This window comes from Gopherus evgoodei, chromosome 10, assembly GCF_007399415.2.
Source record: "Gopherus evgoodei ecotype Sinaloan lineage chromosome 10, rGopEvg1_v1.p, whole genome shotgun sequence".
In the NCBI taxonomy this organism is placed as follows: Eukaryota; Metazoa; Chordata; order Testudines; family Testudinidae; genus Gopherus; species Gopherus evgoodei.
The window spans coordinates 42,212,543-42,240,461 of NC_044331.1; the positions used below are offsets into that span (position 1 = coordinate 42,212,543).

The following is a 27,919-nucleotide window of genomic DNA, read 5'->3' on the forward strand; positions in this document are numbered from 1 at the left end:
ATGCATTTAGGTTCTTTTATTATTTAGTATATTTTCTGAAGTGCTTTTACCTTAATAAATATGCTTGCTTAGAATGAGCTGTGTGTTAACTTAATTGGGCACTTACACTATTTTATCACCTCTGAAGAGAGCAAAAATGCAAACACCAACCTATTTGAAGCAGTCTGGCTTGTTGGGCATAACAGTGTAGGCAAGGAACCGTGCAGTCTGGAAAAACGCTGGTTAGGGTGGGAAGAGGTATGGGTTTGTACGTACAAGACATGACAGCTGAGGAGCCAGAAGCCTGGACTGGGAGGGTGTGCTGGACTGTGGAGGGGAATACAGGTGCAGTTTCCAGCCTCTGCTGTGGCACAAACTCGTATATGTTGCCCTCATGCCCATTCTTCTGGGTGAGTCAAATGAATCATGATCCCTTTGTTTCTGGAACACCGAACCTCACTATAGGGAGGGACAGTAGAGTTACCAGACAGCAAGTGTGAAAAATTGGGACAGAAGGGGTGGGTGGTGGGGGGTTAATAGGAGCCTATATAAGAGAAACACCTAAAAATAGGACTGTCCCTAAATGTGGGACATGTGGCTATCCTAAGGGGCAGAGCTGTGGGAAGAAGACTGGCTCAATGGAGTTGAGATACTGTCACTAAGGATGGTCTTCAGACAACTTAGAAGAACTCAAAATCCTTCTGAAATGGAAAGAAGAGACTTGTTTGAAGACAAATGAAACAAATACATGGTGAGTTACTTAAAGTCTCATTGTTGAGGTTGCCCCAGATACTACCAGAGCAATACAAATGCCCCACCTATAGCTCTGAGAAGATGTTACGTTCAAACAGACTAGCAGATACTCTACTTTAAAGCTGTTGCCAGATGCCACTGTGTAGTTCAGCTGCTTTGAATTTCTTGTAGGGGACAGGAAATGGGGGTGTGTGGATGGGGCAGGGGTTGGGGGGTGGAAAGTCAGGAATGGGGAGTTGGATGGGGCAGGAATCCTGGGTGGGACACAGGAGGTGAGGATTGGGCCACCACCCCCTCCCCTACAATTTACAAAACCCGATGTGGCCCTCAAGCCAAAAAGCTTGCCCACCCCAGATTTAAGCATTTGGGAAAGAGACAAAAATAGAAACTAGATGAGAGAAACTGAGTTTCTCTTAAGTTTTATTCAAATGAACAATCTACTTTATAGAACTGTTTTTTGCTTTAAGATGACTTGCAAAAGAACACAGCATATATGCACACTTGTGAGAAAGTATAAGTTTAGTTGTGCTATGTGTTAGAAAGGCATGCTGGTCCAGGCCTGGTGAGCTCATTCCACCAAGAGTTCAGGTATGTCAAGAAAGAAGATCCTGGAAGGAATGGCACCCAAAACAGAGGTTCTACTCCCACCAGAAGTTGTTTGGCTTGAAGGAGAAATTACTGGGTTAAATCCTATACCTATTGTGATCATATTGCCCCCTGCTGGCCTTATTTTCTGAAAAAGCCAATATTTTTGTCCAGTGTATATTTTAAAAAAAGGGGGGGAGGGGGGTGCCCAATAAGGAACTAATATGGGGCAGGACCAGAGACCAGGATGCAGGGCACCCTAGTGATTGCAATGTTTTCCATGTGATCTGACGGTGTGACTCTAACAAGCTTGAGGCAGAACAAGCATGTATGAGAGACATGGAATTCCATCCTTCTGGCTTGAAAGGATGTGACAACTTTTTCCCATTTAATCATTAAATTATTTTTAATAGGCAAGGAAGACAGACATTACTTTGTACATTCTTCTCATCCTATTTAAGGTTTTGTACTTGAAGACAGCATTTGCTTAAAAAGGCTCTCTAATTAATGGAAATTTTAACCTCAGGCTGGGTAAGAAAACTTCCTGAAAACATGGGAATAAAGAAAAGTCTAGTATATTCCAGTTGTCGATGGTCTGTAAGAGACAGGAACGTATCTGTATTTTAAAACGAAAAAAAGTGTATCAAATAATTAAACTCCATTCTACTTTTCCAGCCATCTAAATTAGCAGGGACAGAGTGAGTATAAATGTACACCTCTACCCCGATATAACGTGACCCGATATAACACTAATTCAGATATAACAGGGTAAAGCACTGCTCTGGGAGGGGGGGGGGCAGGGCTGTGTGCTCCGGCAGATCAAAGCAAGTTCGATATAACACGGTTTCACCTATAATGTGGTAAGATTTTTTTGGCTTCTGAGGACAGTGTTATATTGGGGTAGAGGTGTATTTGGTTACCAATCACTTTCCTGCATTCTCACACATTAGCAGAGGTGCCAACCTTTGGGTAGCAAACACTGTAGGGAAATATTTGGCCTTTACCAATAAATTGTATCCTTTGAAATTTTAAACAAAAAATCCACTGGAATGTTTCTACTGAGATGTGAGGCTTAGCAAAAGCTTGTTTTTACTACAATTACATTTGGGTCTAAATTTATCTGAAAGTTCACTTTTAATTACTTGATATTCAAGTAACACTTTTATTATTATGTAAGTAGTAAGTATGAATATGGTACTACTACTGCCCATCTCTCTAGTTATAACTTTCCTCCCCAGGTTCCTGTGACCTCACACATTCTCACCAAGCAGTTTGCACAGCACTTTTAGGATATTTAAGATTGTAGAAATGCTGAGAATTATATTAATTAATTACTTTTATTAGGAAAAATGCTATGTGCCCATATGCCTCCCACTGACTAGCAGACTTACCAATAGTTGTCCCAGGTTTAGCAGAACTGTCCTGCTTTGACACCCACCCCCCTGTCCTGGTTGAAGTGGGTCCTGCCCCACAGGGCTTGGCTCCCCACTTCAGGTATTACAAAGTGACCCCTGTCACACAGAGTCACAGTGATGGTCAGGTTTGGCCTGGCCTGCTGATAGGATGACCGGACAGCAAATGTGAAAAATTGGAATGGGGTGGGGGGTAATAGAAGCCTATATAAGAAAAAAACCCAAAATTGGGACTGTCCCTATAAAACAGGGACATCTGGTCACCCTACCTGCTGATGGCATATGTATGTGTGCATGTGTGTGCCCAAGCTAAATTTGAGTGAGTGGCATTGTGCCCTGCTGCACGGGGTGAGGGGTCCAGGCCAAACCTGAGCAGTGCTGTGCACTTGGGCCTGGTCATAATGACCGGGGGCGGGGGGGAGGGGGGAAAGTTGAGCCCTGCCAACCCCACAGGATAGGAGCCCAGGAGTTGCTGCTGTGGGGTGAGTGTGTAACTTCCCTCCACCTCCCCACCCACAGGGCTTCCCACCCCTCCCTGCAGTTAGGACCCATCCCAGACTAACCACTTGAAATGTTGGGCAGTGTGAACTAGTGTGTAGGGTTGCTACCTCTCAGCTACAAGAACCCAGGACATCCAAACCATTTCATCCAGGACAGCTACCCCAGCCAAGGGGCCAGCCTGGGAAAACATGGATAGGGGAAGCCCTACCTTGCGGGTCCTGTTTTCTAGAACCTTTCCCTCCATGGGAGGGAACTGAGTAACTGCCATTCTGCCTCTCGCTAACTGTTGTCCTCTCTCAGAAACCTTCCCTGCACTTAGGGTGACCAGATGTCCTGATTTTATAGGGCAGTCCTGATTTTTGGGTTTTTTTCTTATATAGGCTCCTATTATCCCCCATCCTCTGTCTCGATTTTTCACATTTGTTGTCTGGTCATCCTGCCAGTACTCCATGCACTCCTCCGAACACTGCCAGTCTGCTTCAAAGTCAAACTCCTCAGCTCTCCCAGTGCCTTCCTCCCGCAGCCACCCTCTTCCAGCATCTGCCCCCTGGTTCCTGGGGAACTACCTGCCCCTCACCACATGCCCACCCTCTTCCAGAACCTTGCCTGTGCCATTTTTCTGTGGCATCGCTCACTAAGGGCCCTGCTGGGCGAGACCCGGTGACTTGACAGCTACCTCGTTCACAAGTCTCCTGAGTCCTCCACATGGGCCTAGTCTAGAGCTCACCAAGTGCCATCTTCTGAGGGTAAAACTCCTTCCTAGTTCCTAGGATTTGTTGATACCAATTGCCTTAGGATAAATCTCCACCACAGACATAGAGACCTAGATTCTGGGACTCATGGACATCCATCACTTTGCTGAGGGGTGTGGTGGGGAGCATGTGTGCAGTATATCTGGGTGGGAAGGGGGCATCTCCTGTGGAATAGCTGGATGTGGGGGGTAGGCTGAGTACCCTGAGGTGTCTCTGGATGGGGTGATAGGTGTACCCTGGGACTGGGGTGTCTCTTCAGCAGAGCTGCTGACTTTTCAGACTGTCTGAGGCTTCCTCCAGCCTTTAGGCTCGTCACACCATTCCTTCCCTGCCATTGCTGTTTCCTGCAGCTCTGCACCTGGTGTGCCATTCACACAGTCTGGCCTGAGTTTACCTTCTCCTTAACTCTGCGACCACAGAGCCATGGTGCAGGCTGCCGACAGATTCAGGGCTCTGCTCAAGATGGCTGCACAGCCTGGGGCTTGCAGCTGACTGGGGGTAGGCCTTGGGTAAGAAAAGATAAGAGCAAAAGAGGAGCCCTCCCACTTCCTTTCCACAGTGCTGGAGGAAGAGGAAGCTCCTCTGGAGGACTAGGATGAGGAGAAGGAGAGGGTGGCTGAGGAGCTAATCCCTTGAGCCTACCCATGGCTGGGGGTAGGAGGAGCAGTGAAGGGGATGCACCCTTAAGGGGCCATGAAGCATGGAGAAGTACCTGAGAGTGATTTCTCCTTGTAAATCTTGCCAGGGCCTAGGGTAGGAGCAGCAGAAGACCCAGTGCCTAGTACAGGATTCTCTCTGTATGTTGAGATTCTGCAGGGGATTTTCAGTGAGTCCTAAAGTGTTGGTGTGTGTTGAAAAATCCTGAGTGGCCAATAGCAAAGTGTAACCTACTGGTTCCAGATGTTTTTTTAGTTGTCCATTCTGGCTGTCTTAAGAAAGATGATAAAAGCCTACTAGTGCAAGTGACTAAAGGCAGTGCTACCTTAGTTCGAATAGCTGTGACTCATATTTTGAGTACTGAAGATCTGGGATTCAGTCTCCATAGCTGACCAGTGTGGAGTGGAAGGAGTCATTACCATATCAGAGATTATTGGTTAGGGCAGTTGAGCTACAAAACTGAGGGTTGCTAGTTTAAGACTGTAGAAAGATAATTTAGATTGGCTTTGCTTTTAAAATGATTTCCTCACTGAAGAAGCAGTGAGAAATACATCTATGGACCTACCTTTCCAAATGTAATTTTTGTGTGCACAGCTGGTATATGATGGTGTCTGGGGTATATCTGGAAACGGGCTTCTCAGATCTCTGTGTGGATTGTAGCTGTGTAGTGGTGAGTTGGGGTGTCAAGGACATACTTAGGGATAGTTGTTTCTGTTGCATATTTCTCTGATATATGTAGGAGATATGAGGTGTGTGTGTGTTTGGGGTATATCTTAGTGCTGGGGAATATCTGAGGGGGTCTGAAGCGTAGCTGGGACATGCATTTGTGTGCAGTAATACATCTGGTGAGCAAGGTTTTGTCGGTACTGGGGTCAGATCTGTGAGGTCGGGGGTTGGGGAATGGTTGTGTGTATGTGGTGATATACGGCGGGGCTATGTGTGCTTTTATTGGTTGTGTTACTTTATATGGTTGTTCCTCATTGGGTGCACATCTCTGGGTTGACTTCTGTCTGCAGTCTCAGATGTTTAGTGGGAGACCGGGGAGTGAGCCTGAGGGCTGTCTATCAGGTAAATTTGATTACTCCCTATGTAGCTGCAAGGCTGGCCCAGTGTGAGTATGTGCACTATGCTGATGCGCCAATGTGGGTGGCTAACACTGTGCTTGGATGTGGGTGCGGCCTTGGTCATAGAGTCTCACCCCAAGGCCTCTCTCAACAGGAGAGTTTTGCTGAAGATCCTCCTCATGCCTAGATTACCTTTGATGAGGTCTGTGCCCTAGGCTAGAAAGGGGAGTCTCATTCCAGTCATTTCCCTTCTGACAGGATGGTCTTTGCTTGGTAGTTGATCTAAGACATTTCCCTCCAGCACGATGTCATCTTTCTCCAGTACAAACGTCTCCTCTTCCTCATCCACTTCTGTAAGTGACAATGAAAGCAAAATAAACCTCTTACTCAGCACCAGCTCCTCTGAACTGCCCTCAAGGCCACAAGCTGAAGATTTCACCAAGGAGCTGACCTGCCCTCTGTGCCTGGAATGGTTTAAGGAGGCAGTGATTTTGCCTTGTGGCCACAACTTCTGCAAACCCTGTATTGAGGAAATCTGGGGCAGGGCGGAGGTCTGCCTGTGCCCAGAGTGCCAAGCACAGTCCCCAGACAGGCAGTACATAGGGAACATAGTGCTGGAAAAACTAGTGGAAAAGATCAAGGGCTTTCATGTAGGGAAATGCCAGCAGAAATGCAGCAAACACGGTGAGCCTCTCAAGCTCTTCAGGAAGATGGATGGGAAACTGGCCTGCTTTCTCTGCAGAGATGCCCAGAAGCCTGAAGATCAAAGCTCCCAATTCCTACTCCTCCCAGACGCCGTGCAGCTCTATGCGGTAAGGCTCAGTCAAAGGCAGGCGTGAAACATTCTCTGCTACTTTAGCACATTTCACAGACAGTCCTTTCCACTGGAGAGAATGTGGAACATTTGATACGTTATAGTGTTGCCAACTCCCACAATGTTATTGAAAGTCTTGCCATATGAGATATTATTCTTAAAGTCCTGGCTCCTGGGATTCTGTGATCTTGTGAGACTCTCAGCTTTCATTTCAAATAACAGGATCCTAGCCTTCATGGTTCTGAAGAAACACGTGAAAACATGACCCAAGGGAACCCCAAAGGCTCCAAAACCCAGGACGTGAATAAAAAGAACCCCACACGTATTATTTTTTAAAAATAATTATTTTAAGCCACTCTCTTGATTTTAGGGATCTGAGTCATGATTTTTACATGTTAAGCACTGTCCATGCTGCAATTAAAGCATGAATATTTATGCAGTATGTCACTAGCCAGAGGATTTTATCTTCATCACCAGGGCTTGAAGTGCTCACAGCTCTGGAGGTGGGGTGACGGTTTAAGCCTCCTCGGTTATAGGGCAGCTTGAAATTCTGAGGGATAAAAGCGAGACCCAAGGGCTGCATTTACATTAGTAAATTTCATAGCTGGAATTCACTGCCAGTGGTAGCAACAGTGGAAGCTGTGGATGATGCAGGTATTTTTACCATCATATCATACAGCTGTACTAGGTGATAAAATTGCTTGATCCCTGTGCATATTCTAATTTCCAGCAGTTGCACTGTCCCAGGGCTGAAGGATGGACTATGAAGTGTGTCAGTTATGAAGTGGAGTTAACACTCCACTGTGATGAACACTACTGCTCTTGGGGTAAATTTTGCCTCCTCTTTCCATGGCAATGGAAGGCTCTCTTGCAGTGGCCCAGAACCAGCATAGTCTGTCTGTGCAGGGGACAGAACAGGATTTGGAGATCCAATGCAGGATAGGAATATCCCTGCACAGTATGAGGCCTAGTTTCAAGTGGGGCTCCCTCTGGACCCCACTATACCAGGAATTTGGGAGTAGGGTGATCTACTTACCAAAAGCTAATAACCATGTGCTGCTCAGGCTTTTAAGCTGATTGGCTGATATCCTCAAAGGTTCTGAACCCACATTGTACTCTGAAGGAAATGTGACTCAGTATCAGTTTTATTAATGGGATTAAAGCTATTAACTAAACAAAAATAAACTGAGAAAACATCTAAGCTACTATCGGTACTTCTAAACTAAACTAAAAATGATGCTTTACAACAGTCAAATCAAAATCAAATCCACACATTAGTCTCAATATTGGATTGGAATTGAATAGTCGAATGCAAAAAATAATCAATCCTTATCAATTCTAGAGAAGATTCTAAGAAGGTGGTTCTCTGTTTTGTTTTAAATCCCAACTAAAGAATTGTACCTAAACCAATCATATCAAGGATTTAAAGCTCATCAAGAGCTTAACATGGAAGCCAATTACAAAGCTACCTTCTTAGAATTCCTTTCTTATGTGGTGGCTAACAAGATCCGCTTCTTTTATAATACAGACTGTAACACAACACTTTTGTACACATCCCAATAAGTAATTTTATGATCCACTATTTAGAGCTGTTTAAACCAGGGGAACTTTTCTTTCTGGTGCCTTCATTGTGTGAACTTTCTGAGAGTGCTTAGACACACATGCATGGTCATAACTACACTTTCCCACACTAAAATTAAAAAATATTAAGCAGCTGGGACGTCTTCCAGCTATTAAAAGTACAAAAAGGAAAAATAAGATAACAGGAGCTCATGACCTCTCATTCTTGCAGTCTTATGGATTCTTGCAGGCAAAGAGCCAGACGGTGATGTTTTGCTAGTGCAGCGCTACACATTAAAGGGCCTTATTTGGGTGCTGATCAAAAGCTGTTTGTTGATGTCATTATTTCATGTCCCCAAGATGGCCAGTCTTGGAGATTCTGGAAGGTCAGCCTTGCCTCATGTGGCTTGTTGACCCGAAAGGCAAAGCTCCTTGGCCTTACCCTTGACCCTTATAGTTTGAAAATTTTGCTTGCTCAGTCTTGCAAGGCCTCCTTCCAAGTTCTTTGGACAAATCAAGTTCTGGGCCAACCTTGGAGCCATGCAACTTGCTCCAATGAGGTTTCAGTTGAGTAATTTCTTAGCAAGTGTCAACCTGGAAAAGTCCTACTTAAATCAGTAATTGAAAAAAAATGGGGGGTTTTGCATACCACAGAGACTGACATCTGTGATCCCTCAAAATTAGCAAACATCTGGATTCATGAGACCACTTTGGGGAAGCTGGCCTGGTTGTAACCAGGTGAAAAGGTCTTGAGGTGACATTGTGTCACCAGTTTACAGGAAAGTTCAAAATCAAAATCATATAAAAATAACTGATTGAAAAAAGAACCCTAGTAACAACCAATCACTCAACATTCACCCAGCAGCAAAGTTAAAGATAAATTCTTCAAACCTATGTCCAGTTTCATCACCTCCAGTTCCTTTAGAACTGATGCATGTACAGTAATTTTTTCTATTTTAGCCCTGGACTATAAGTCAAGCAGCTTATCTTTTGGCATCTTCATCTTGTACACAAAGGGAAGTTACTTTAAAGCCTGTCAAGATGAAAGCCATTTAAAACATAAACTGAATTTGCACAGGATCTGTACTCTCAAGCTATTCCTTTCACATCTTCATGTAGTGGGAGCACAGGTTCTGCGGATGCTAGTCTAGTCCTAAGGCTGGAGTGTCAGACACCAATTGGCTTCATTGAATGACTTGGGGTTTCCAGTAAGTCCCCTGCACAGAGCAAGCTGCTCAGGCTGTATACTAGTGGTAGGATTTGGGCCTTTGGCAGTTCACAATTATCCAGTGTTACTGCAGACTCTAGAAAACAATACTGTAATTGATTACATAAGGCCCATTCAAAAGGGATCTTCCCAACCATAAGGGCTAAAACCTTCGTTTAAAAAAATCCTGAAAGCTGAGGTTCTGCAGATCCTAATGGGTAAGATCCATTCACCAGGGCAAGTTTTTGATTCACAATTCATCAAACTCCGATTCAGCTTTCACTAATCATGTTTTGATTTGCACAGATGTTTGCCCAGGAAGAGACATTTGTTCCTTCTCAGATTTGTCCAGCAGGGAGGTCACAAAAACTCAGTGAGTGATGTCATGATAATTTTCATGACAACAGACTGTGATGCCAGAAACCCACAGTAATGACTGTTGCAGAATTCATCAGCAAGAAGAGAGAGCGTGAGAGGGATGAAAAGCTCCTCTATAGATATATTTGCATTTAAAGCAAAGGGATCTGAGACATATACTGGCTGAGGCACTGGATTTGTGTTTAATTATTCAAGATTACTCAGCTGAAAGTCTCTCTTTAAATTCTGTTCTGGACTCTAGTTAACTATTGCAAAGTGATTAAGATGCTAAGGGAAGTTGCTGGTATCTCCCCAGTGAATTGAGCTCTCCTGAAAGGTGGGCTGTAGGAATCGCCTCTGCTTCCTACCTTTTGTATAGCCTCAGGAGTGGAGGGCTTGTGCTCTCTGGGATGGGGGAGAGGTGGAGCCCTAGGTGAGTGGCTCACTGGTTTCAGAAGGCAGAGTGATCTGTTCCTGGAGCACTTCAGGGAGACATTCACAGTGGGTGTGGAGTAAATAGCATGCATGATGCCCTTCTTAAAGGGGGAGAGGGAATGCTACACTGATCCACAAGGACAGTAACCTGGGTTTGGCAGACAGTAACCTGGGTTTGGAGGGCTACAGCAGCCATCAAAGAAACAACATTTTAAAAGAGAAGTACCAAATATGATCAGCAATGGGTTATGTATTTATGGGCTAGTGTCTGCCATTCTGTCTCCCCCCAAAAGGATTCTACTGCACAGCAGCACTCCTATCTGTGGCAAGGCTGTGGATTGAGGTCACCTAACCCAGTGGCTCTGAACCTTTCCAGACTACTGCACCCCTTTCAGGAGTCTGATTTGTCTTGCATACCCCCAATTTACACCTCACTTAAAAATTACTTGCTTACAAAACCAGACATAAAAATACAAAAGCACTCTGCTACTGAAAAATGGCTTACTTTTTCATTTTTACCATATAATTATACAATAAAACAATTGGAATATAAATACTGTACTTACATTTCAATGTTCAGTACCTAGAGCAGTATAAACATGTCATTATCTCTATGAAATTTTTGTTTGTACTGACTTTGCTAGTGCCTTTTATTTAGCCTTCTTTAAAGTTAGGCAAATATTTAGATGAGTTGATGTACTCCCTGGAAGACCTTTGCATGCCCCCAGGGGTACATGTATCCCCGGTTGAGAACCACTGACCTATTTCCTGCAGTCTCTCTGTCATAAACAGATAGTTAAGGGTTAATGCCTCTTTTACCAGTAAAGGGTTAAGAAGTTCACCTAGCCTAGCTGACACCTGACCAGAGGAACCAATGGGGGAATAAGATGTTTCAAAAGAAAGGAGGGAAGTTTTCCTTTGTTTAGAGTTTCAGTGGGAGTGAAAAAGATCAAGGAACCAGCCTCTTATCAGAGTAGTAAGTTTTACAAAGGAATAAATAGGTTTGTGTTTATTTTCTTTGTAACTTGTCTTGGTACCATTAAGGGAATTATCAGTTTTGGGTATTCTTGTGTGTATTAAGATTTTTGCCCAGGGGAACATCCTCTGTGTTTTGAATCTCTCCCAGAGAGTTTTCTTTTACCTTTCTTTTCTTGAATTAAAAGCCTTTTTCTTAATACCTAATTGATTTTTTCCTTGTTTTTAGATCCAAGGGAGTTGGATCTGGATCCACCGGGAGTTGGTGGGAGAAAGGAGGGGGGATGGTTAATTTCTCTTTGTTTTAAGATCCAAGGGGTTTGGAGCTGTGTTCACCAGGAAATTGGTGAAGTCTCTCAAGACTACCCAGGGGAAAAAAGTAGTGCTTGGGGGTGGTGGCAGTGATACCAGCTCTAAACTGGTAATTAAGCTTAGAAGTGTCCATGCAGGTCCCCAGGGCCGGTGCAAGGAAGTTTCGCGCCCTAGGCGAAACTTCCATCTTGCGCCCCCCCCCCCAGCCCTGCAGCAGCTCCTAGCCCTGAAGTGTGCCCGCCGCCCCTGTGGCAGCTCCCCTCCCCCTGGCCCGAGGAGCCTGCGGTACCTCCCCACCCCAGCTCACCTCTGCTCCCCGTCCTCCCCAAGCATGCTGTCCTGCTCTAATTCTCCTCCCAGGCTTGCAGCGCCAAACAGCTGATTGGCGCCGTAAGCCTGGGAGGCGGGAGAAGTGAAGTAGCAACTGTGCAGTGGAACCCCTGGGCTGCCGGTGGCACGCTGACCCAGGCATGGGTGACAAATTTGTAGAAATTTTGGTGGTGCCCAGAACCTGCCCCCCAAACTCCGCCCCCACTTGCCTAAGGCTCTGGGAGGGGGTTGGGGGGAGAGCTCTGGGGTACAGGACCTGAGCTGGGGATTAGGGTGGAGGAGGGGTGCAGGCTTTGGGATGGAGTTTGGGTGCTGGGTGCAGGCTCCGGGCTGGGGCAGGAGGTGGGTGTGCAGGAAGGGGTGAGGGGTGCAGGCTTTGGGATGGAGTTTGGGTGCAGGCTGGGGGTGGGGGTGTAGGAAAGGGTGAGGGGTGCAGGCTCTGGGAGGGAGTTTGGGGGTGGGAAGGAGTGTGTGGGAAAGGGGAGGTGGTGCACACTCTGGGAGGGAGTGCATGCTCTGGGAGGGAGTTTGGGGATAGGGGGGAGCGCAGGGGGATGAGGGTTGGGGCTGAGGATGAGGGGTTCATGATGCCGGGGGGCTGAGGGCTGGGGAAGAGGATTAGGGTGCAGGGGGATGAGGATTGGGGTTGAGGATGAGGGTTTCATGATGTGGGGGGGCTCAGGGATGAGGCAGAGGATTAGGGTGTGGGGGGCTCAGGGGTTTGAGGTGCTGGAGAGACTCAGGGCGAGGGCGGAAGCAAAGGGTAAGGGCAACCTGCCCTGCCAGTAGGAAATGGGGGGCACTAGGACCCTGGGACAGCAGACAGCAGTTCTGCCGGAAGCCGCTCTACTCCAGCAACAGAAGCAGGCAGGGGAGAGGTGCTGTGCTGCTTTCTGTGAGGCACGGACGCGGCCGGGCGTTGGGGGCGGGGGGGAGACCCGCGGGTCGGGGCCGGGGCCCGATCCAGGCGGGGCCGGGGGAGAGACCCAGCTCCAAATACTGCTGGAGCAGGGCCCCCGGCCCTGAATATTGCTGGTGCTCGAGCACCGCAAACATATAGAACCTGCCCCCTATAAACCCTGGGCTGCTGGCTGCCGCGGCGGCGCCCTGACCCAGGGGACACCCTGGGCTGCCAGCTGCAGATGCTGCCGGCAGCTCAGAGTCCCTCTCGATCCCAGCAGCAGCGGCCACTCAACCACTTAAAAAAAATTGGGGGTGCTTTTTGGCGCCCCCAAATCTTGGTGCCCTAGGCAACCGCCTAGTCTGCCTAAATGGTTGCACCGGCCCTGCAGGTCCCCACATCTGTACCCTAAAATTCAGAGTGGGGAAGGAACCTTAACACTCTCCCTAGATTACAGAGAATAATCTAAATCCTTCTGGTACTCCTAATCTCAACTGATTTCCAACATAACAACTGGAAAAGTGCAGGAGAAAAATTAGGTCTCATTAGGGAGGCCCATCTCCCAGACATCCATTTAGCTTCAGCTAGTATAAATAACTAGATACGTTACAGCATAATGCCCGTGTTTGTCACACCAACAGGAAAAGCTGATCTCCACCAGAACTCAGCTGGAGGCCACAGTGCAGGAATTAAAGATTCTGAAAAATGCCCAGCAAGAGAAGATCTCTTGTCACAAAGTGAGTAGCATTCATTCAAAAAGACCTGATTCTAATGCGCTTCAGGTGGCATTCTTGATGAGAACAGCACTCAGGGGTTTCTTATTGGAACAAAAAGTCTGGAGTGACTAGTCAGTTTACTACTAAGAACAAAATGATGTGCGGTCAATATGTGGAGGTATATATTAAGCATCTTAATGCACATTGAAATGTGCCTGCATTAAAAAAATCCTTTGCTGCATGGGTGTTCAAAGAAAGCACTTGGAGAGAACTTCATTGGCTTTCCCCACTAAGTCCCTCAACAGCCCATTTTCCAGAATCCAAAATGCATGTTCAGCTGTTTTGGGCATCCTAGAAATGTAAGGCTGGAAGGGACCTCAAGATGTCATTTCATCCATCCATTGCACAGAAATCCCAACGGTCTGGATAAGTCTGATTAACATCTGAATGTTGGGGCCTTACCTGAACCAAACCTCTGTGGGTTTGATGTTTCCCCATCACTGCTGAAGGCCTCACACCTGACAATGCACCCAAGACATCCTCTATTACCCACAAAAACTGCACACTGTGTTAATTTCTTAGCAATGGAGCTAAATGGGAGGAGAGTTTGGATCATTAGCTTCGTGAATGTGCAAAATAAAGAAACTGCTCCATCAGGTCTAACCGGGAGACAGTTATAAATATCTACCATTCGTCCCAGATCTACTTATTTCTAGAGCCCTGCCAAGTGTACGTTATCGGTTCTAGAGCTGGATGGGAAATATTTTTCTTGTCCCACACATTTTCAAGACTTCAGAAATTGTTCCCATTCCGGAGCAGGATGAAACCAAGACTTCTCACAGGGTAATATTAGGGATCAGGGCATTGCCTGAGTTGTGGGAGACCTAGGTTCTTGTCCCTGCTGTAAATCAGGCAGAGCAGGGGATTGAACCCAGGTCTTTCATATCCCAGTAAGTGTCCTAATCACCAGGCTGTTGGCTAGCCTGAGATACAGGTTCTCTGCTCTTTTGCTTTGCCCAGAAATTCTCTTCTGGGCCTCAGAAATCTTCCCAACAAAATTTTCACCAAAATTGACCCTTTTCCATTGAAAGTTTCAGTTTTGATGAACATGCATTTCCTGGCAAAAAACATTTCATCAAAAAATTCCCGACCAGCTCTAATGGGTTCAAAAAGGCTTATGGAATATTTCTTTGGTTATGATTCGCAGTTCAAACTAACTCAAAGTGAAGTCATTCAGATTCACTGAGTTTCACCAGGTCTCACCGGAAAACCACAGTTGCTCCTGAAACAACCTTACATTTATTGAAATATTAATGAGTTTTAAGACGGCAGCACAATCAGGAAGCACCTGTTGAAGATGGGCCAGACTTTCGTAACATGAGGTTAGCTCAGCTCTGCCTCTTTTTGCATCCTCTTTTGCTTCTTGAGGATGATGCTTTGACCACTAGTAACATTTGTGTTTTGCTTTAATAGGGCAGCTAAATATAATGCTTCACAGCATGAATGGATCCCTGTAGGAGTCCGGAAGGAATTTGCAGCATTTCACAATTGCTCAGGGGCATTTTTCTTTCTTCCTATGAAATATCAATTCTTCTTTGAGTGATTGCACATGTCCATTCCACTCCAGGAGTGTGTGTTTCCAGTACACAGTTGTCAGAGATCTTTGTCTCAGCAGTACCCATGGGGGGCAGTGGATGCACCCTCTAATGCGTTGTGCAGGTGTGCGATGGCATAAACGGTAGAACTATCCTTGACCCCTCTCAGTTCCTTCTTACCGCCCATGATGGTTGTTAGAATCTGTGGTCTTGCCTTCACAAGTTCCCCCTTTTGTATATAGTTGATGCTTGTTTACCATGGGGTTAGTGTTTGAGTATTACGTTTTCTTTCAGAGTATTTTTACATTTCAGTTCCCCCTTTTTGGGGTTCTGCTACTGGTACCTGGACATGCCTGAATCACTGGGCTTCAAGCCCTGATTTTCTTGTAATAAGCCTATGCCCATGAATGATCCATACTCCAGTTGTCTAAAGTCTCTTGGTGACTCTCAGGTATGAGATCGGTGTTGGATTTGTAGAAACTTTAAACTGAGGAACACAAAAGACAGGAAGGCCAGGCTGAAGATTTTGCTAACAGAGGCAACTCTCCGACCCTTGGAGCCATCCTACTCAGACCTTATGCCAAGCACTTCAGGTCTTCTGTGAGGAACACTCCCCCTGTGCTGGTCAAATCCTGGAACTGTTCACCCTCCCCAACACCGAGGAAGAAACATAGGCCCTCTAAGGAACTAACTGGGAGAGGGAGTCCTCTGGGTCCTAATTCCAGAAGACGTGCGGACAGAGGTGCAAGTAGCGTACACTCCAAACTGAAGCACTCCTCGAGGCAGTCACCAGATCACAGGGTGGTTGACTCCAGTGCTGATGCAGTCCCCATTGAGTTTGGCCCCAGAAGCAGTTCCTTTGTCCTCGGCAGTGCCCTCGTCAGTCTAAGGCTATCCCAGGGTTGTTCATGCCAGAGGCTTATGTGGTAGCCGTGTGTGTGTTTGTGTGTGTTCTCTCAGTGTGCTGTCTAGCTCTGCGCAGATAGGTGGTGCAGCAGACCTCGATAGTACTACCCAGAGTTGTTAAGTGCGGAGGATGGAATGTCATTGCTTCGGTAATGCTGTTTAGTCTGCTTCATGCTTCTGACCTTGGAGTTCCAATGTTATTAATAGATAGCTCAGCATGTTAATGTAGCAGACTTCAATGTTACTTATAAAGGAGGACCACAGGCTCAGTTCAGTGGCAAAGGCTCTCAGTCAGGTTTGTTGTCAATGATATGGACTGCTGCATTAGACCTGAAAGCTCATCCAAACATGATAGTGTGAAATTGCCTCAGGCTTCTAAGGCGTACGGGCTCATGGACGTATATAGTCCAGCACATCAGAGTGTGTCTCAGGAAACTGCAAGGATGACTGACTTTGGTATACTCACAGACCCGTCTCTCCCTGGACATGTTGGTGCAAGTACTCTCTCAGATCTTAGCCTCTCTGGACTGGTGAACAATCCCTGCCAATGTGTGTGTGGGGTTCCCTTTGCTCCTCTTCAGCCAACATTAACCTTAGTAACAGACACTTCTGCTCTTGAATGGGGAACCCTCCTGGGTTCCCTGCAAAAACATGGTGTATGGTCCACTCAGGAGTTAGCTCTGAGTATAAATGTTAGTGAATTGAGAACCATTTGGCTGGCATGTCAACCCTTCCTTCCCCATATCAAGGAAAGAAATCTGCTTGTTCTTACAGGCAATACAGCGACCATCTATTATCTCAGTAGGCCAGGAGGGTCCTGGTAGTCTTTACGCTGCTAAGAGGCAGCAAGCAATGGGACTTTTGCATTGCCAATTCAATTGACCTCAAAGCTTCTGATCTTCTGGCTGTGCAGAACAGCTATCAGACCAACTAAGCAGCTCATTTACGAGTCACCATGAATGGTCTCTCTCTCTGGATGTCACCTAGGGCATTTTCCTCCTGTGGGGGACTCCCCAGGTAGACCTATTTACAATAAAAGCCAACAGGAAATACCAGCAGTTTTGTTCTCGACAGGGTCGGCGTCTGGAGTCCCTCACAGATGCTTTCCTGTCACCCTAGGCAAACAAGCTCCTGTAGGCCTTTCCTCTGATCCCACTCCTACCCAGAGTGTTGTTGAAGATCGGGCAGGAACACGCCTGAGTCATTCTCACAGCCCCATTGTGGTCTCAGCAACACTGGTTCTCCCTTCTCTTGTCCCTGTTGGACATAGCACCACTCCCTCCACCATTGGACCGAGACCTAATTACTCAAGACCATGGTTTCCTGCTCCATGCCAACCTGCAGGTTCCCCACCTGACAGTCTGGAAGCTTCATGGCTAGATCCTCAAGAAAAGGAAACATGTTCAGGATGTGCTTTTAAATAGTAGAAAACTATCTGCTAGAAACACTAACCTGGCAAAATGGAAGCGAGTCTCCATTTAATCCTGATGAAAAGAGGTTTCACTGGTCTGATCTTCAATACAGCATATTCTAGACTATCTGTTATTCCTAAAACAGGTTGCTGACTGTTGGTTCCATCAAAGTCTATCTGGTAGCTATTTTGGCTTTCCACCCTCCCATTGATAATTGTTCTGTAGTTTCCAATTCTATGTCAATATGGTTTTCGAAGTGGCTTGAACAAGCGTAGCCATATGTACAGATACCCTGTTCCTCTTTGGGACTTAAATCTGGTAGTGTCAAAACTAATGAATTCTCCCTCTGAGCCTTTTGCTACCAGTTCCTAACTACATCTCTTGATGAAGGTAGCCTTTTTGCTGGCTGTTACATCAACCAGAAGGGTAGGAAAGCTACATGCTCTAATATCTGGCACTGAATACACTATTTTATTTAAAGACAAAGTTTAGCCATGTACCCATCCAATGTTTGTTTCAAAAGTGGTGTCTAACTTCCATATCAATCAGGTAATATGCTTGCTTTCTTCCCAAAACACATGCGCATAAAGATGGGAGAGACTTCACACTTTGGGTATTAAGAGAGTATTAGCATTCTACCAAGACTGGACCAAGCAGTTTAGATCATCCTAACAGCTGTTTGTGGTGATGGCAGATGGATGAAAGTGCTCCCAGTCTGATCTCAGAGGATATCATCTTGGACATCCTCATGTATTTGCTTGTGACATGACTTGGCTAATATATCTCCACAAAGCAGGGTAACACCACATTCAGCAAGATTTCAGGTGACTGCCATGGCTTTTCTGGCTCAAGTGCTAGACATTTGTAAAGTAGTGTGTACTGGTCTTCAGTACACACGTTTGCCTCCCATTATACAATCTTCCAGCAATCTAGAAATGATGCAAAGTCTGGATGGGTAGTCCTTCAGTTACTATTACTCCAGTCCCACCTCCAGATTGAACTGCTTGTGAGTCTTCTAAAGTCAAATGGACATGTACAATCACTTACCCTCCTACCCCTCTATATCAGAGTCTATCTGGTAAGAAGGAACTGAGAGAGGTTGGAGGTCATAGGTGCCGACTCCATGGGTGCTCTGGGGCTCAAGCACCCAATGAAAAAAATAGGGGGTGCTCAGCACCTGTGAGCCAACAGTAGGTGACAGGAGCATGTACATGGCAAACAGGGAAACCAGAAAGCAGAGAGGACCCTCTGGCAAAAACGTAAGTCAGTGACTGTATTGGGGTTGGCTCTGCCTTTATGCCATTGCATGGCAGCATGAGGCAGCAGATAAAGTATGCGCTGCCCCAACGGGTACCTCTAAGGAAAAAATCTTTGATAATAGTGCACTGGGTGTGCACACATTTAAAGTGGAATGGACATGTGCAACACATCTCGAAGAACAAAAGTTAAGGAACATGTTAGTAACCATTTTGTATTTGTCCTGGCTAGAGCTCAATAGCAGACTTGAAGGACCAAGGGTCTGTCCTTGTAAAGCAGGTTCTACAATCCTCTGAGAAGGTATAAATGGTTCACAGGATACACTGGCAATTATAAAACATGAAACAAGTGATTTGTCACTTGTGCTTTATGAGCTGGTAGCAATTAGTTATCTTAGTAAATATTTTTATCTGAAACTGCTCAGTACAAGATATTTCTTATTTAACAAACCGTGTGTGTTTTCCAGGAGAACAAATTTCATCTTCAGCATCACATCTCCTTAGAGTTTCTGAAACTCCACCAGTTCCTTCATGGAAGGGAGAAAAGATTAATGAATGAGCTGCAAGAGGAGGGGAAAATCCTCCTCCAAGAAATGGAGGCAAATCTAAACAAGCTCCAGGAAAAGTGGCAGCGAGCCAAGGAGACAGGGATACGCATTCAGTCCCGACTCTACCAGCACAGTTCTATCGACTTCCTTACAGTGAGAAATCTGGACTTAAACACTAACACAGAGTGAAATGTAGACTGACAGAGTAATAATTTGGGGAACATGAAGTTCTATCTGCAGAGCACACGGGAGGGAGAACTGGAGAAGGGTGATCCAAGCCACCATCAGTGGTTTTTACCTCTTGATATTTCTAACCCCAGATGATTCCTAATGAGATGCTTTAAAATATTTATTTAGAAATATTTGTCAGCTAATGCCTGGATTTTATTATGAAGGAAATGTACATGAAAATAGGCTAGTTGTTTTTGTTAAGAGTTCTGCTTACTCCTCACCTGAAAACCTGATCCTCTGTGATAATCCTGATACCAAGACCTGCATTGGGACAGACAATGGATTGTGATTTTGGTTGGGGAATAAGTAATAGGAGCAGATGAAACCTCAGGAAGAAAGGATTCTGATTGACTTGTACTGTGTAATAAAAGCTGAGAAATTCAAAGAAGCTAAAATGTGCCCAACTCCTATGGACTTTCCTTGGTATTTGGGTGCCAAATTCCATTTGGCCCCTTTGACAATCCCAGCCAAAGAGCACAGGAAAGGAAATAGAAAAATTAGGATATATTCATGGAGCTGTTTCTAAGCATCACATTTCCCATAATTCCCTCTAAGGGATTGGTTGCATCTCCAGTATCAAAACCAGAACAAGCTGCAAAATACCAAATACACCTTTACCTTGATATAATGCTGTCCTCGGGAGCAAAAAAATCTTACTGTGTTATAGGTGAAACTGCGTTATATGGAACTTGCTTTAATCCACTGGAGTGTGCAGCCCTGCCCCCCCAGAGCACTGCTTTACCACATTATATCCAAATTCATGTTATATTGGGTCATGTTATATTGGGTCATGTTATGTCGGGGTAGAGGTGTATCCTGAGAAGCATGTTTGCCGAAATCACCCCTCAGACCCTGGCCTGGAGGGAGAAATGGAACAAGCTCTGGAGGAAGGATAGAGACAGTTTCAGAGGAAGAGGCTATGGCAGGGCAAGGTCATCTCCTTTGAGAGTTCAAAAAAACTTTCAATTTCCTTTCCACTGCAACAGATAGCTGCCTGGGGGCGTTCTAAATACTATTAACATGTGCCATACGAATTAGACAGTTAATAAACGTCTCTACTTACCTTTCTCTTTTTCCTTTGACAGGGCATAAAAACCTTCATGGAACAGTAAGTACAAGTTTATAGTATTCTTCAATTTCTGTTAGAACTGGGCAAATAGTTCATAACAAATCATTTAGTTGACAAATTTTGCTTCTTTCTGTTTGCAAAACCATTTGTGAACAAATTGTGAAATTCTCAAATTTAGCAGTTCATAATTATTCACAAATTTCTTCAACAAATGATTGCTGGTCTGCAGATTATTTGCAAAGAGCACCATGTGAATATTTAGAAAGTGGAATTTGTGTGGGGTTGGTGCCATATGTAAGTCACGTGGTATTGTTCTCATTCCCAGATTGGATGATTTATGCTATTAATCAGTGAAAGAGGGTAAATTCTGAAATCCATGATTGGGTGTGAAATTGCACTTTCTATTGCTGTTGATGAGTTTCACCACCTGACATTTAATTTTGGTGAATATTCAGGTTTCAGATTTGCTTATTTTGAGTATTTGTGCCTGTCACAATGTCTGGTATGGGTCACAGCTGAGAGGGTCAGACTGTCAAAGAACTGGGCAGACACTCCCTCACTAGCAGTATAACCTATAATTAGATTTAACCAAATCAGCAACAAATGTGTGCTTCTAGATTACTATATTAGTTTACTATGGAGCCATAGACAGTCCCCCTAGAGACACTCCAGACTATGCCACCATCCAGATGAACTGGATGTCTATGATGAAAGCTTATTAAAACCCCAAATCACCATCTTTAGGTTCTTATAGCCACCCTAAAGAGACCATCACTTACTCCAGGTCAATGGATGCTTAAAAGCTCACTCCAAAGACAATGCTGTCAGTCAATTTCTTGGTAAACTAACCAGAGATTTATTAGCTAAGAAAAAGAAATGAGAGTTATTTAGAAGTTAAAGCAGGTAAAATGTGTTACAGAGGAATTAGAGTTTGTAAGTCCAAAATGATAGCAGGGAAGTTCAATCTGCTAGTTTTCTATATGTCTCTCTGGGTTTCCCAAATAGATTTTGGGGACCTCCATCCTTTTGTTCAAAATTTCCTTTGTCAGAATTCATCAGTCCAGAAATAGGGCAGGAAAGAGGTGGCCAGGGGTCTTTTTCCTTTTTATATATTGACCCTTTTTGAGGGGAAAAAACTTTGCTGAGTCATAGGATCAGGCAGTTCAGTCGTGTCTGTGCTTTGCCATTGGTCCTTCGTATGAATTGCAAAATTTTGCTTGCATCTTCTGTGCACGTGCCCATTTGAGGTGTCTTCAGGAATGACATGCAGAGGTTCTTGTTTACAGTTCCTTTGTTATTCCTGAAGAGCTAACCTGTGGGCATTTCTCAGACTCACAACATGTTTGAGTTACAATTATACAGCAAAATGTCATAACTACACACACAATGTCAATACACACAGTATAATAAGATAATAATACTCAGCAGATTATAACTTTTCCAATTATACCTCACAAGGCATACTTTGTACAAGATGTATCACAATTTTGTAGAAGTGGTGACCATGTTAGATTAGACATAGCAGTCTAATTAATGACAGTGCCAATACAGCTTGTTTGCTAGAATGTTCACAGAAAGGGGAAACGAAAAGGCTTGAATCCAGTCAAAGAGACTTTCTTTAACATTTTACCAAAGACAATGTTTTCTGCAGCATTAGTGCACCTGTAGCCTCTGTATTTACCGGACACTGTAAACACAATCTAATGGGCAGGGTGCTTTGTGTCCTGCACAGCTTAGAGCAAAAAACAGGCACCTTATCTCTGGGAGCACTTGTCTGTCATGAACTGAGCCTGGGACAGTTCAAGGGTCCAATTCAGTACAACGCATGGAAGGAAATGAAATCCATCCTCGGACCAGGTAATGAGATATTGCATCATTATTTGCTACAGCCCATTTGACCCATTCCTGTCTTTTTTCAGTCCTGGTTTTATTTTTCTTTTTGTGTTGCTGTTCCATCCTGATTTTCAAAATAATAATGAGCTATTACATGCAGTTTCCCCCTTAGTTTCTAGTCTGTTTCAATCTGTAGTTCACATGCAATAACAACATGCTGATATGCCTGGAGTCTCAGGATTAGAGGGAAAGGTTTAAATCTAAACAAAAAATAATAATTTAAATTTAATTTTTGAAAATTATTAAAATATTTCTAGTACTGTTAGATTTTGTAAAACTCAGATGGGTGCTGGGAAGATAAATTCATTCGTGTGTATGATCAAATATTATGATGAGAGCACCACAGAAATGCCCAGAAGGGAATTAATAGTTTTGGGATTTGGGTGATGTGCAATAAATATAAGACCTGGAGCCACACCCTGAATGAGGAGAATGAAAAACAAAAATGGAATAACTAGTCATTCACTCTATGAAGTCCTGTGGAAGAAATAGCACATGATTATGTACTTAAAAACAGTATCATGATGCATACACACAATGGAGCCAAATGAAGATTGAACAGAAACCTTAATTCTGATATTTCCTAACATCTGGGTGGTTGATTTTACAACCTTAATGTTCTTTTAAAATTTTTTTAAGGATGAGAGGGCATATGTAATAATACCTTTTATATGAAAAAAGCACCATAAAGAAATGTTAAGGTTGCAAAGTTATAGTAAATTCAGGAAATGGCAAACCTTAACTTCGCCCTTTTTAGTCTATGCTTTATGATTTAGCATTTTATTACGTGGCCATATCCTGCATCTCAAGTAATGCAATATAATATCATATAAGTTTGTTATGAAATTATAATTGTACATTTGTGACATCCGGTTGTCACAGGTGCCACACACATGAGACACAATCACACTATTTTCTCAGATGATACAATATACCCACACACACTTTTCTACACTTAAGTTATATATGTGTAGCATATTGTAATATTTGTTATGTATCTATGCTACTAGGAGTAACTCTATTCTACAGCTTTAACAGATGATCTGGCATATGTTTTCTGAGAGGCTCAGTAGATGGGACATGGCTCTTCCTGGATTCTAGTCCAGCTGTGCCATAAATTTCTTTTATAACCTTGGGCCACCTCCCAGGTACTCACTTAACCCATTTGTAAAATAGGAGAGGCGGAGGAATGTGGTGATGGATGTTTGGGAACCCTTGTTAGATATGGCTTGAGAAATGTAGTCTAGTAAGTGAAAGAGGTAGAATTAAAATGGCTGACTTCTTGTCTCTAGGCTAAGAGGTATTTTGGTGGGATAGCAATGTTGTCATCTAATTAAAGAGTGAAAGCACTTAAAAGGACTATCTGTTGTGGAAAGAGAAGAGGGGAAGCATCATCTCCTTTGTTTCCTCCTCTTCTCTCCACCTCTCACCTCATCCCAGAGCAGGGCCGGTGCAAGGATGTTTCACGCCCTAGGTGAAACTTCCACCTTGCGCCCTCCCCGCTCGTGCCCCCGCCCTGAGGCGCCCCCCCGTGGCAGCTCCCCCCTCCACCCTGAGGCGCCCCCCTTGCAGCAGCTCCCCACCCTCCGCCCTGAGGCACCCTCCCACCCCAGCTCACCCCTGCTCTGCCCATGAGCACGAGCAGCCCGAGCATGCCGTGGCTGCTTCATTTCTCCCGCCTCCTAGGCTTGCGGTGCCTAAGCTGATTGGCGCCGCAAGCCTGGGAGGCGGGAGAAGTGAAGCATCTCACCCCTGCCCCGCCTCCTCTCCGAGCACGCCATGGCCGCTTCGCTTCTCCCACCTCCCAGGCTTGCGGCACCAATCAGCTTAGGCGCTGCAAGCCTGGGAGGCGGGAGAAGCGAAGCAGCCACGGCTTGCTTGGGGAGGAGGTGGGGCAGGGGTGAGCTGGGGTGGAGAGTTCCCCTGCGTGCCGCCCCCCCTTACTTGCTGCAGGCGGCCCTCCCTGAGCTCCCCTGCCCCAGCTCCCTCCGCCTAAATGCTGACGACAACCTGAGTGGCCGAAGATCTGTCCGCTGCAGTCGCTGTCGAAGAAAATGGCACACCCCAAATGCCAGTGTCCTAGGCGACCGCCTAGTTCACCTAAATGGTTGCACTGGCCCTGTCCCAGAGTGTCTCTTACTCAAATAGATTTTCCCCATAGTTTTTCCTTTGGTTTGGTTGCACCTACCTTGCTGGGTCTTTTTGGAACTATTTGGTGATGAATCCTGCCATGTGTAGAGCTCTGCTTCCTCTGTTTGCTCTGCAGTGCTTCTTAGGTCTGATTCTTCTGCTTGCTGATGAGAGGCCTCCAGGCAAGAGGAGAATTTCTCAGTTCTGGGACAGTTTTGGCAGCATTCCCAGGGCCATAGTTACTCTGTAGAAAGTACCATGTTAAAATGCTTTCTCTGATAACCATGTTTTCTCTTTTTACCAAGGCCTTTCCTTGGTAACTCTGGACCTGAAGACAGCGCATCCAAACCTTGTTCTCTCTGAAGATCTGCGCTGTGTGAGACACGTTGACACAAAGCAGATGCTCCCAGATACCCCAGAGAGGTTTGATTCCAGTGTTGCTGTCCTGGGATCTGAAGGATTCACTTCAGGGAAACATTATTGGGAAGTGGAGGTGGAGAACAAGACCAAATGGACTTTGGGGGTGGTCAAAGAGTCCATCAACCGGAAAGGGAACAACACATTATCACCCAGGGATGGATACTGGCTTATAAGACTCAGGAACAGGAATAAGTTTAAAGCTTTGGATATACCTGCGAGAGGACTGACCCTGAACACTAGCCTGTCTAGGATTGGGGTGTATCTGGACTATGAGGGGGGACAGGTGTCCTTTTATGATGCTGATAAGAGGTCCCATATCTACACTTTCATGGACACTTTCACAGAAAAGCTTTACCCGTACTTCTGTCCCTGCTTGAATGACTCCAGTGAGAACAGTGAACCCCTGAAAATTTTCTTCAACATGTAGGAGCAGATTTGCTGATGGCTTCCCCCGTGAAGCAGGTTTCCCTAGATACCAGTAGGTCTGAAACAAGGCTCATAGATTTAGTAACTGATGTTACTAACAATGTGTTGAATATAGCAGGGTGTTTCCCTTCCAACACACCCAGCATCACAAATGCTTTTTGTAGCACTTGCTTTGACGGTTTCTTAGGGTTTTTCAGGTTTAGGGGCAGGAGTCTGGGGAGTGGGGAGGGTAGTGGCTTGGTGAGAGGTTGGGACTTCTGCCATGAGTAAGTCCTGATTCAGTCTCACTCTATTTGTTGATGGAAAACGTTCTTGAGGCCTGGCAAATACTCCAAACTTGACCAAGTCCACTGGCTGGGACAGGATCCATTGGGCTGGGATCATGAAAATGTGGAAGGTGAGTTGATCAAGTCCAGGAAGGACTGGGTAGGAAATCAGCAGGGAGCCAGATCCGAGAAAGTAATAGAGTCAGCTGCAGGGAAGGGTGATATTTGGGCTGAGCTGTCTCCAAGGGGTTACCTAAGGGCAATGGAGTTGGGGGAGGTATTTGGGGGAAGGAGCTGAGGATGAGTATACTTTTCTTTACTTGTTCTAAGGGTTAAAGAGATCCTCTTAGGCAAGAAAAGGGTCAACATTTCCCCTCTAAATAAAACAGGCTCAAATGGCCAAGGCTGGGAGAGAAATGTGCATTGGGACTCCTTGACTGTAAAAGTTGCTCTTTAAACCAAATTTTATTCCATTCAGTCTCCTCTTGTCCACCACAAACCAGTACAGAACTCTGCATAGCAACCAATACAGATAGATTTGTTTTAAAATAATACAATTAGAAGGGGGCAGGAGCAGAAACTAATGCAAAGAACAGCAGTGAATTTCTGACAGCTGCACAGAGGCTATTGCTAAACATAAAAAGTAGCAAATGGAGACCAAGAACCGTACTGAAGTTTGAACAGCTAAGAGGTCACCGAAGTCCATTGGCATGAGCCAGTTTTTTAAAGGAATTTAAAAGAACATCTTTTTTCCAATGGAAACAATCTTAAGGGATGAGTAAGGGAGCACAGAAGCAGTCAAACCATGTCATGACTAAAATACAGGACAATGAGAAAGATGTTATAGAAAAGAAACAAGTTCACTTGAGGCCTGACCCTATTCTCATTGAAGTCCATAGCAAAACTCCCATAGTGCTCAGTGAGTGTAGATCATGGCCATGGCAAGTAACAATTGTAGAGCCCTCTAAAGAAGTGTGGAAATATTGGAGAACATATGAGAAGTGAAAATGTCCAGATTCCGGACATCTATGAAGGAGCAGAAGTCTTTGATCTAACTAGAGCAGAGGTGGGCAAACTATGGCGGGACCATCCTGCCTGGCCCCTGAGCTCCTGGCCTGAGAGGCTAGCCCTCGGCCCCTCCCCTGCTGCTTCCCCTCCCCCACAGCCTCAGCTCACTCGCTCTGCCGCTGGCGCAATGCTCTGGGCGGCAGCGCTGCAGAACTGGGGCCTGACCCAGTCTCTGAGCTGTGTGGTGGCAGCAGTTGCATGGCCCGACTCCAGACAGGTGGTGCGGCTGTAGCGCCGTAGCCACCAGTGCTCCAGACAGCATGGTAAGGGGGCAGGGAGGGTTGGATAGAGGCCAGGGGAGTTCAGGGTGATGGTCAGGGAGTGGGGGTGTGGATAGGGGTTGGGGCGGTTGGGGGTGGGAGCAGGGGACTGAATGGGGGCAGGGGTTCTGGGAGGAAGTCAGGAAGGAGGGAGGATTGGATGGGGCAGCAGGGGGTAGTTAGGGGTAGGGGTTCCGGGGACAGGGAGAAGGAGTGGTTGGATGGGGCAGGGATCCTGGAAGGACCATCAGGAATGAGAGGAGGGGCTGGATAGGATGGCACAGGTCTGGGGGTGGTCAGGAGACAGGGAGTGGTGTCTGTGGATGGGGCAGGGGTCCCGGGGGAGCCATCGAGGGAGTTGGATGGGGCAGGAGTCCCGGGAGGGGGGCAGATAGGAGGTGAAGGCCACAACCCTCTCCCCTAACTAGCTCTCCATACAATTTACAAAACCCGATGTGACTCTCAGGCCAAAAAGTTTGCCCACCCCTGAACTAGAACCACCTGTCAACACATTACAATTTTGTAGTCATTAACATTCAGGAAGCCCATAGATATAGAGCAGTGCTTTAGGGTAGCAATTTTATCAAATCTTAATGACAAAGAAATAATTCTCATCCCTAAAATTGCTAGAGGAAGTTAAAATAGACCCTTACAATTCTGCCATGAACACTTGGTTTGATACAAGTGTTACTGAAATGTTGGGTCTGCCTAGCTGAGAGCCAATGACAGCCAGACAGGGATAAGGAAAGGTTGCTTTATTTTGCAGAGGAAAGGAGAGTTCTATATCTTGGTACAAAAAACTTTACTTCATACAAAAACCAAGAATCTTTTATACACACTTACATACAGGCTTCGGTCGTGTTAGCATTTGATTGGTGGTTAGCAAACCCTGCACTTTTGCAATCTGCTCAGCAAAATCCGGTTTAGGACCATCTTCAACTGCCTCAAGACCAATAAGGGAAGACAGTTCAAAAGTTCAGGCTACTGTGTCCGTGAGATGTTTAATTTCCCCTAATGGTTGCCAGCTATTATAAAGCTACTAGCATTTAGGGAGTCGCTGCTGACTGTCACAGTCCCTCCTTTGGGCCTGATAATCTAAATTGTCAGGCCCGTTACGCAATTTGCGATT

The 27,919-nt window shown here is 45.4% G+C and overlaps 1 protein-coding gene and 1 long non-coding RNA gene across 6 annotated transcripts; one reads left to right on the forward strand and one right to left on the reverse strand.

Annotated features, from left to right (window-relative positions):
* Window positions 1-522: 522 nt before the first annotated feature.
* TRIM69 (tripartite motif containing 69) lies at window positions 523-26,589 on the forward strand. Of its 4 annotated transcripts, XM_030576798.1 has the most exons (7): window positions 523-730; window positions 5,962-6,515; window positions 13,236-13,331; window positions 18,947-19,180; window positions 20,344-20,366; window positions 22,060-22,184; window positions 24,656-26,589. In XM_030576798.1, the coding sequence occupies exons 2-7, from the start codon at window positions 6,009-6,011 to the stop codon at window positions 25,195-25,197; spliced, it is 1,527 nt and encodes a 508-aa protein (XP_030432658.1). In that variant the 5' UTR covers window positions 523-730; window positions 5,962-6,008; the 3' UTR covers window positions 25,198-26,589. The 4 variants fall into 4 exon arrangements, with proteins under 4 accessions (XP_030432658.1, XP_030432660.1, XP_030432657.1 ...); XM_030576800.1 differs by lacking the exon at window positions 5,962-6,515; XM_030576797.1 differs by lacking the exon at window positions 523-730 and having other exon boundaries at window positions 5,845-6,515.
* Window positions 22,226-27,672, reverse strand: LOC115658246. 2 transcript variants are annotated; one of them, XR_004002217.1, is made up of 3 exons: window positions 27,634-27,672; window positions 24,409-24,594; window positions 22,226-22,639 (listed from the first exon to the last, which is right to left on the reverse strand). It is a non-coding gene; the product is annotated as an uncharacterized LOC115658246 (long non-coding RNA). The 2 variants fall into 2 exon arrangements; XR_004002216.1 differs by having other exon boundaries at window positions 22,226-22,697.
* Window positions 27,673-27,919: the final 247 nt, after the last annotated feature.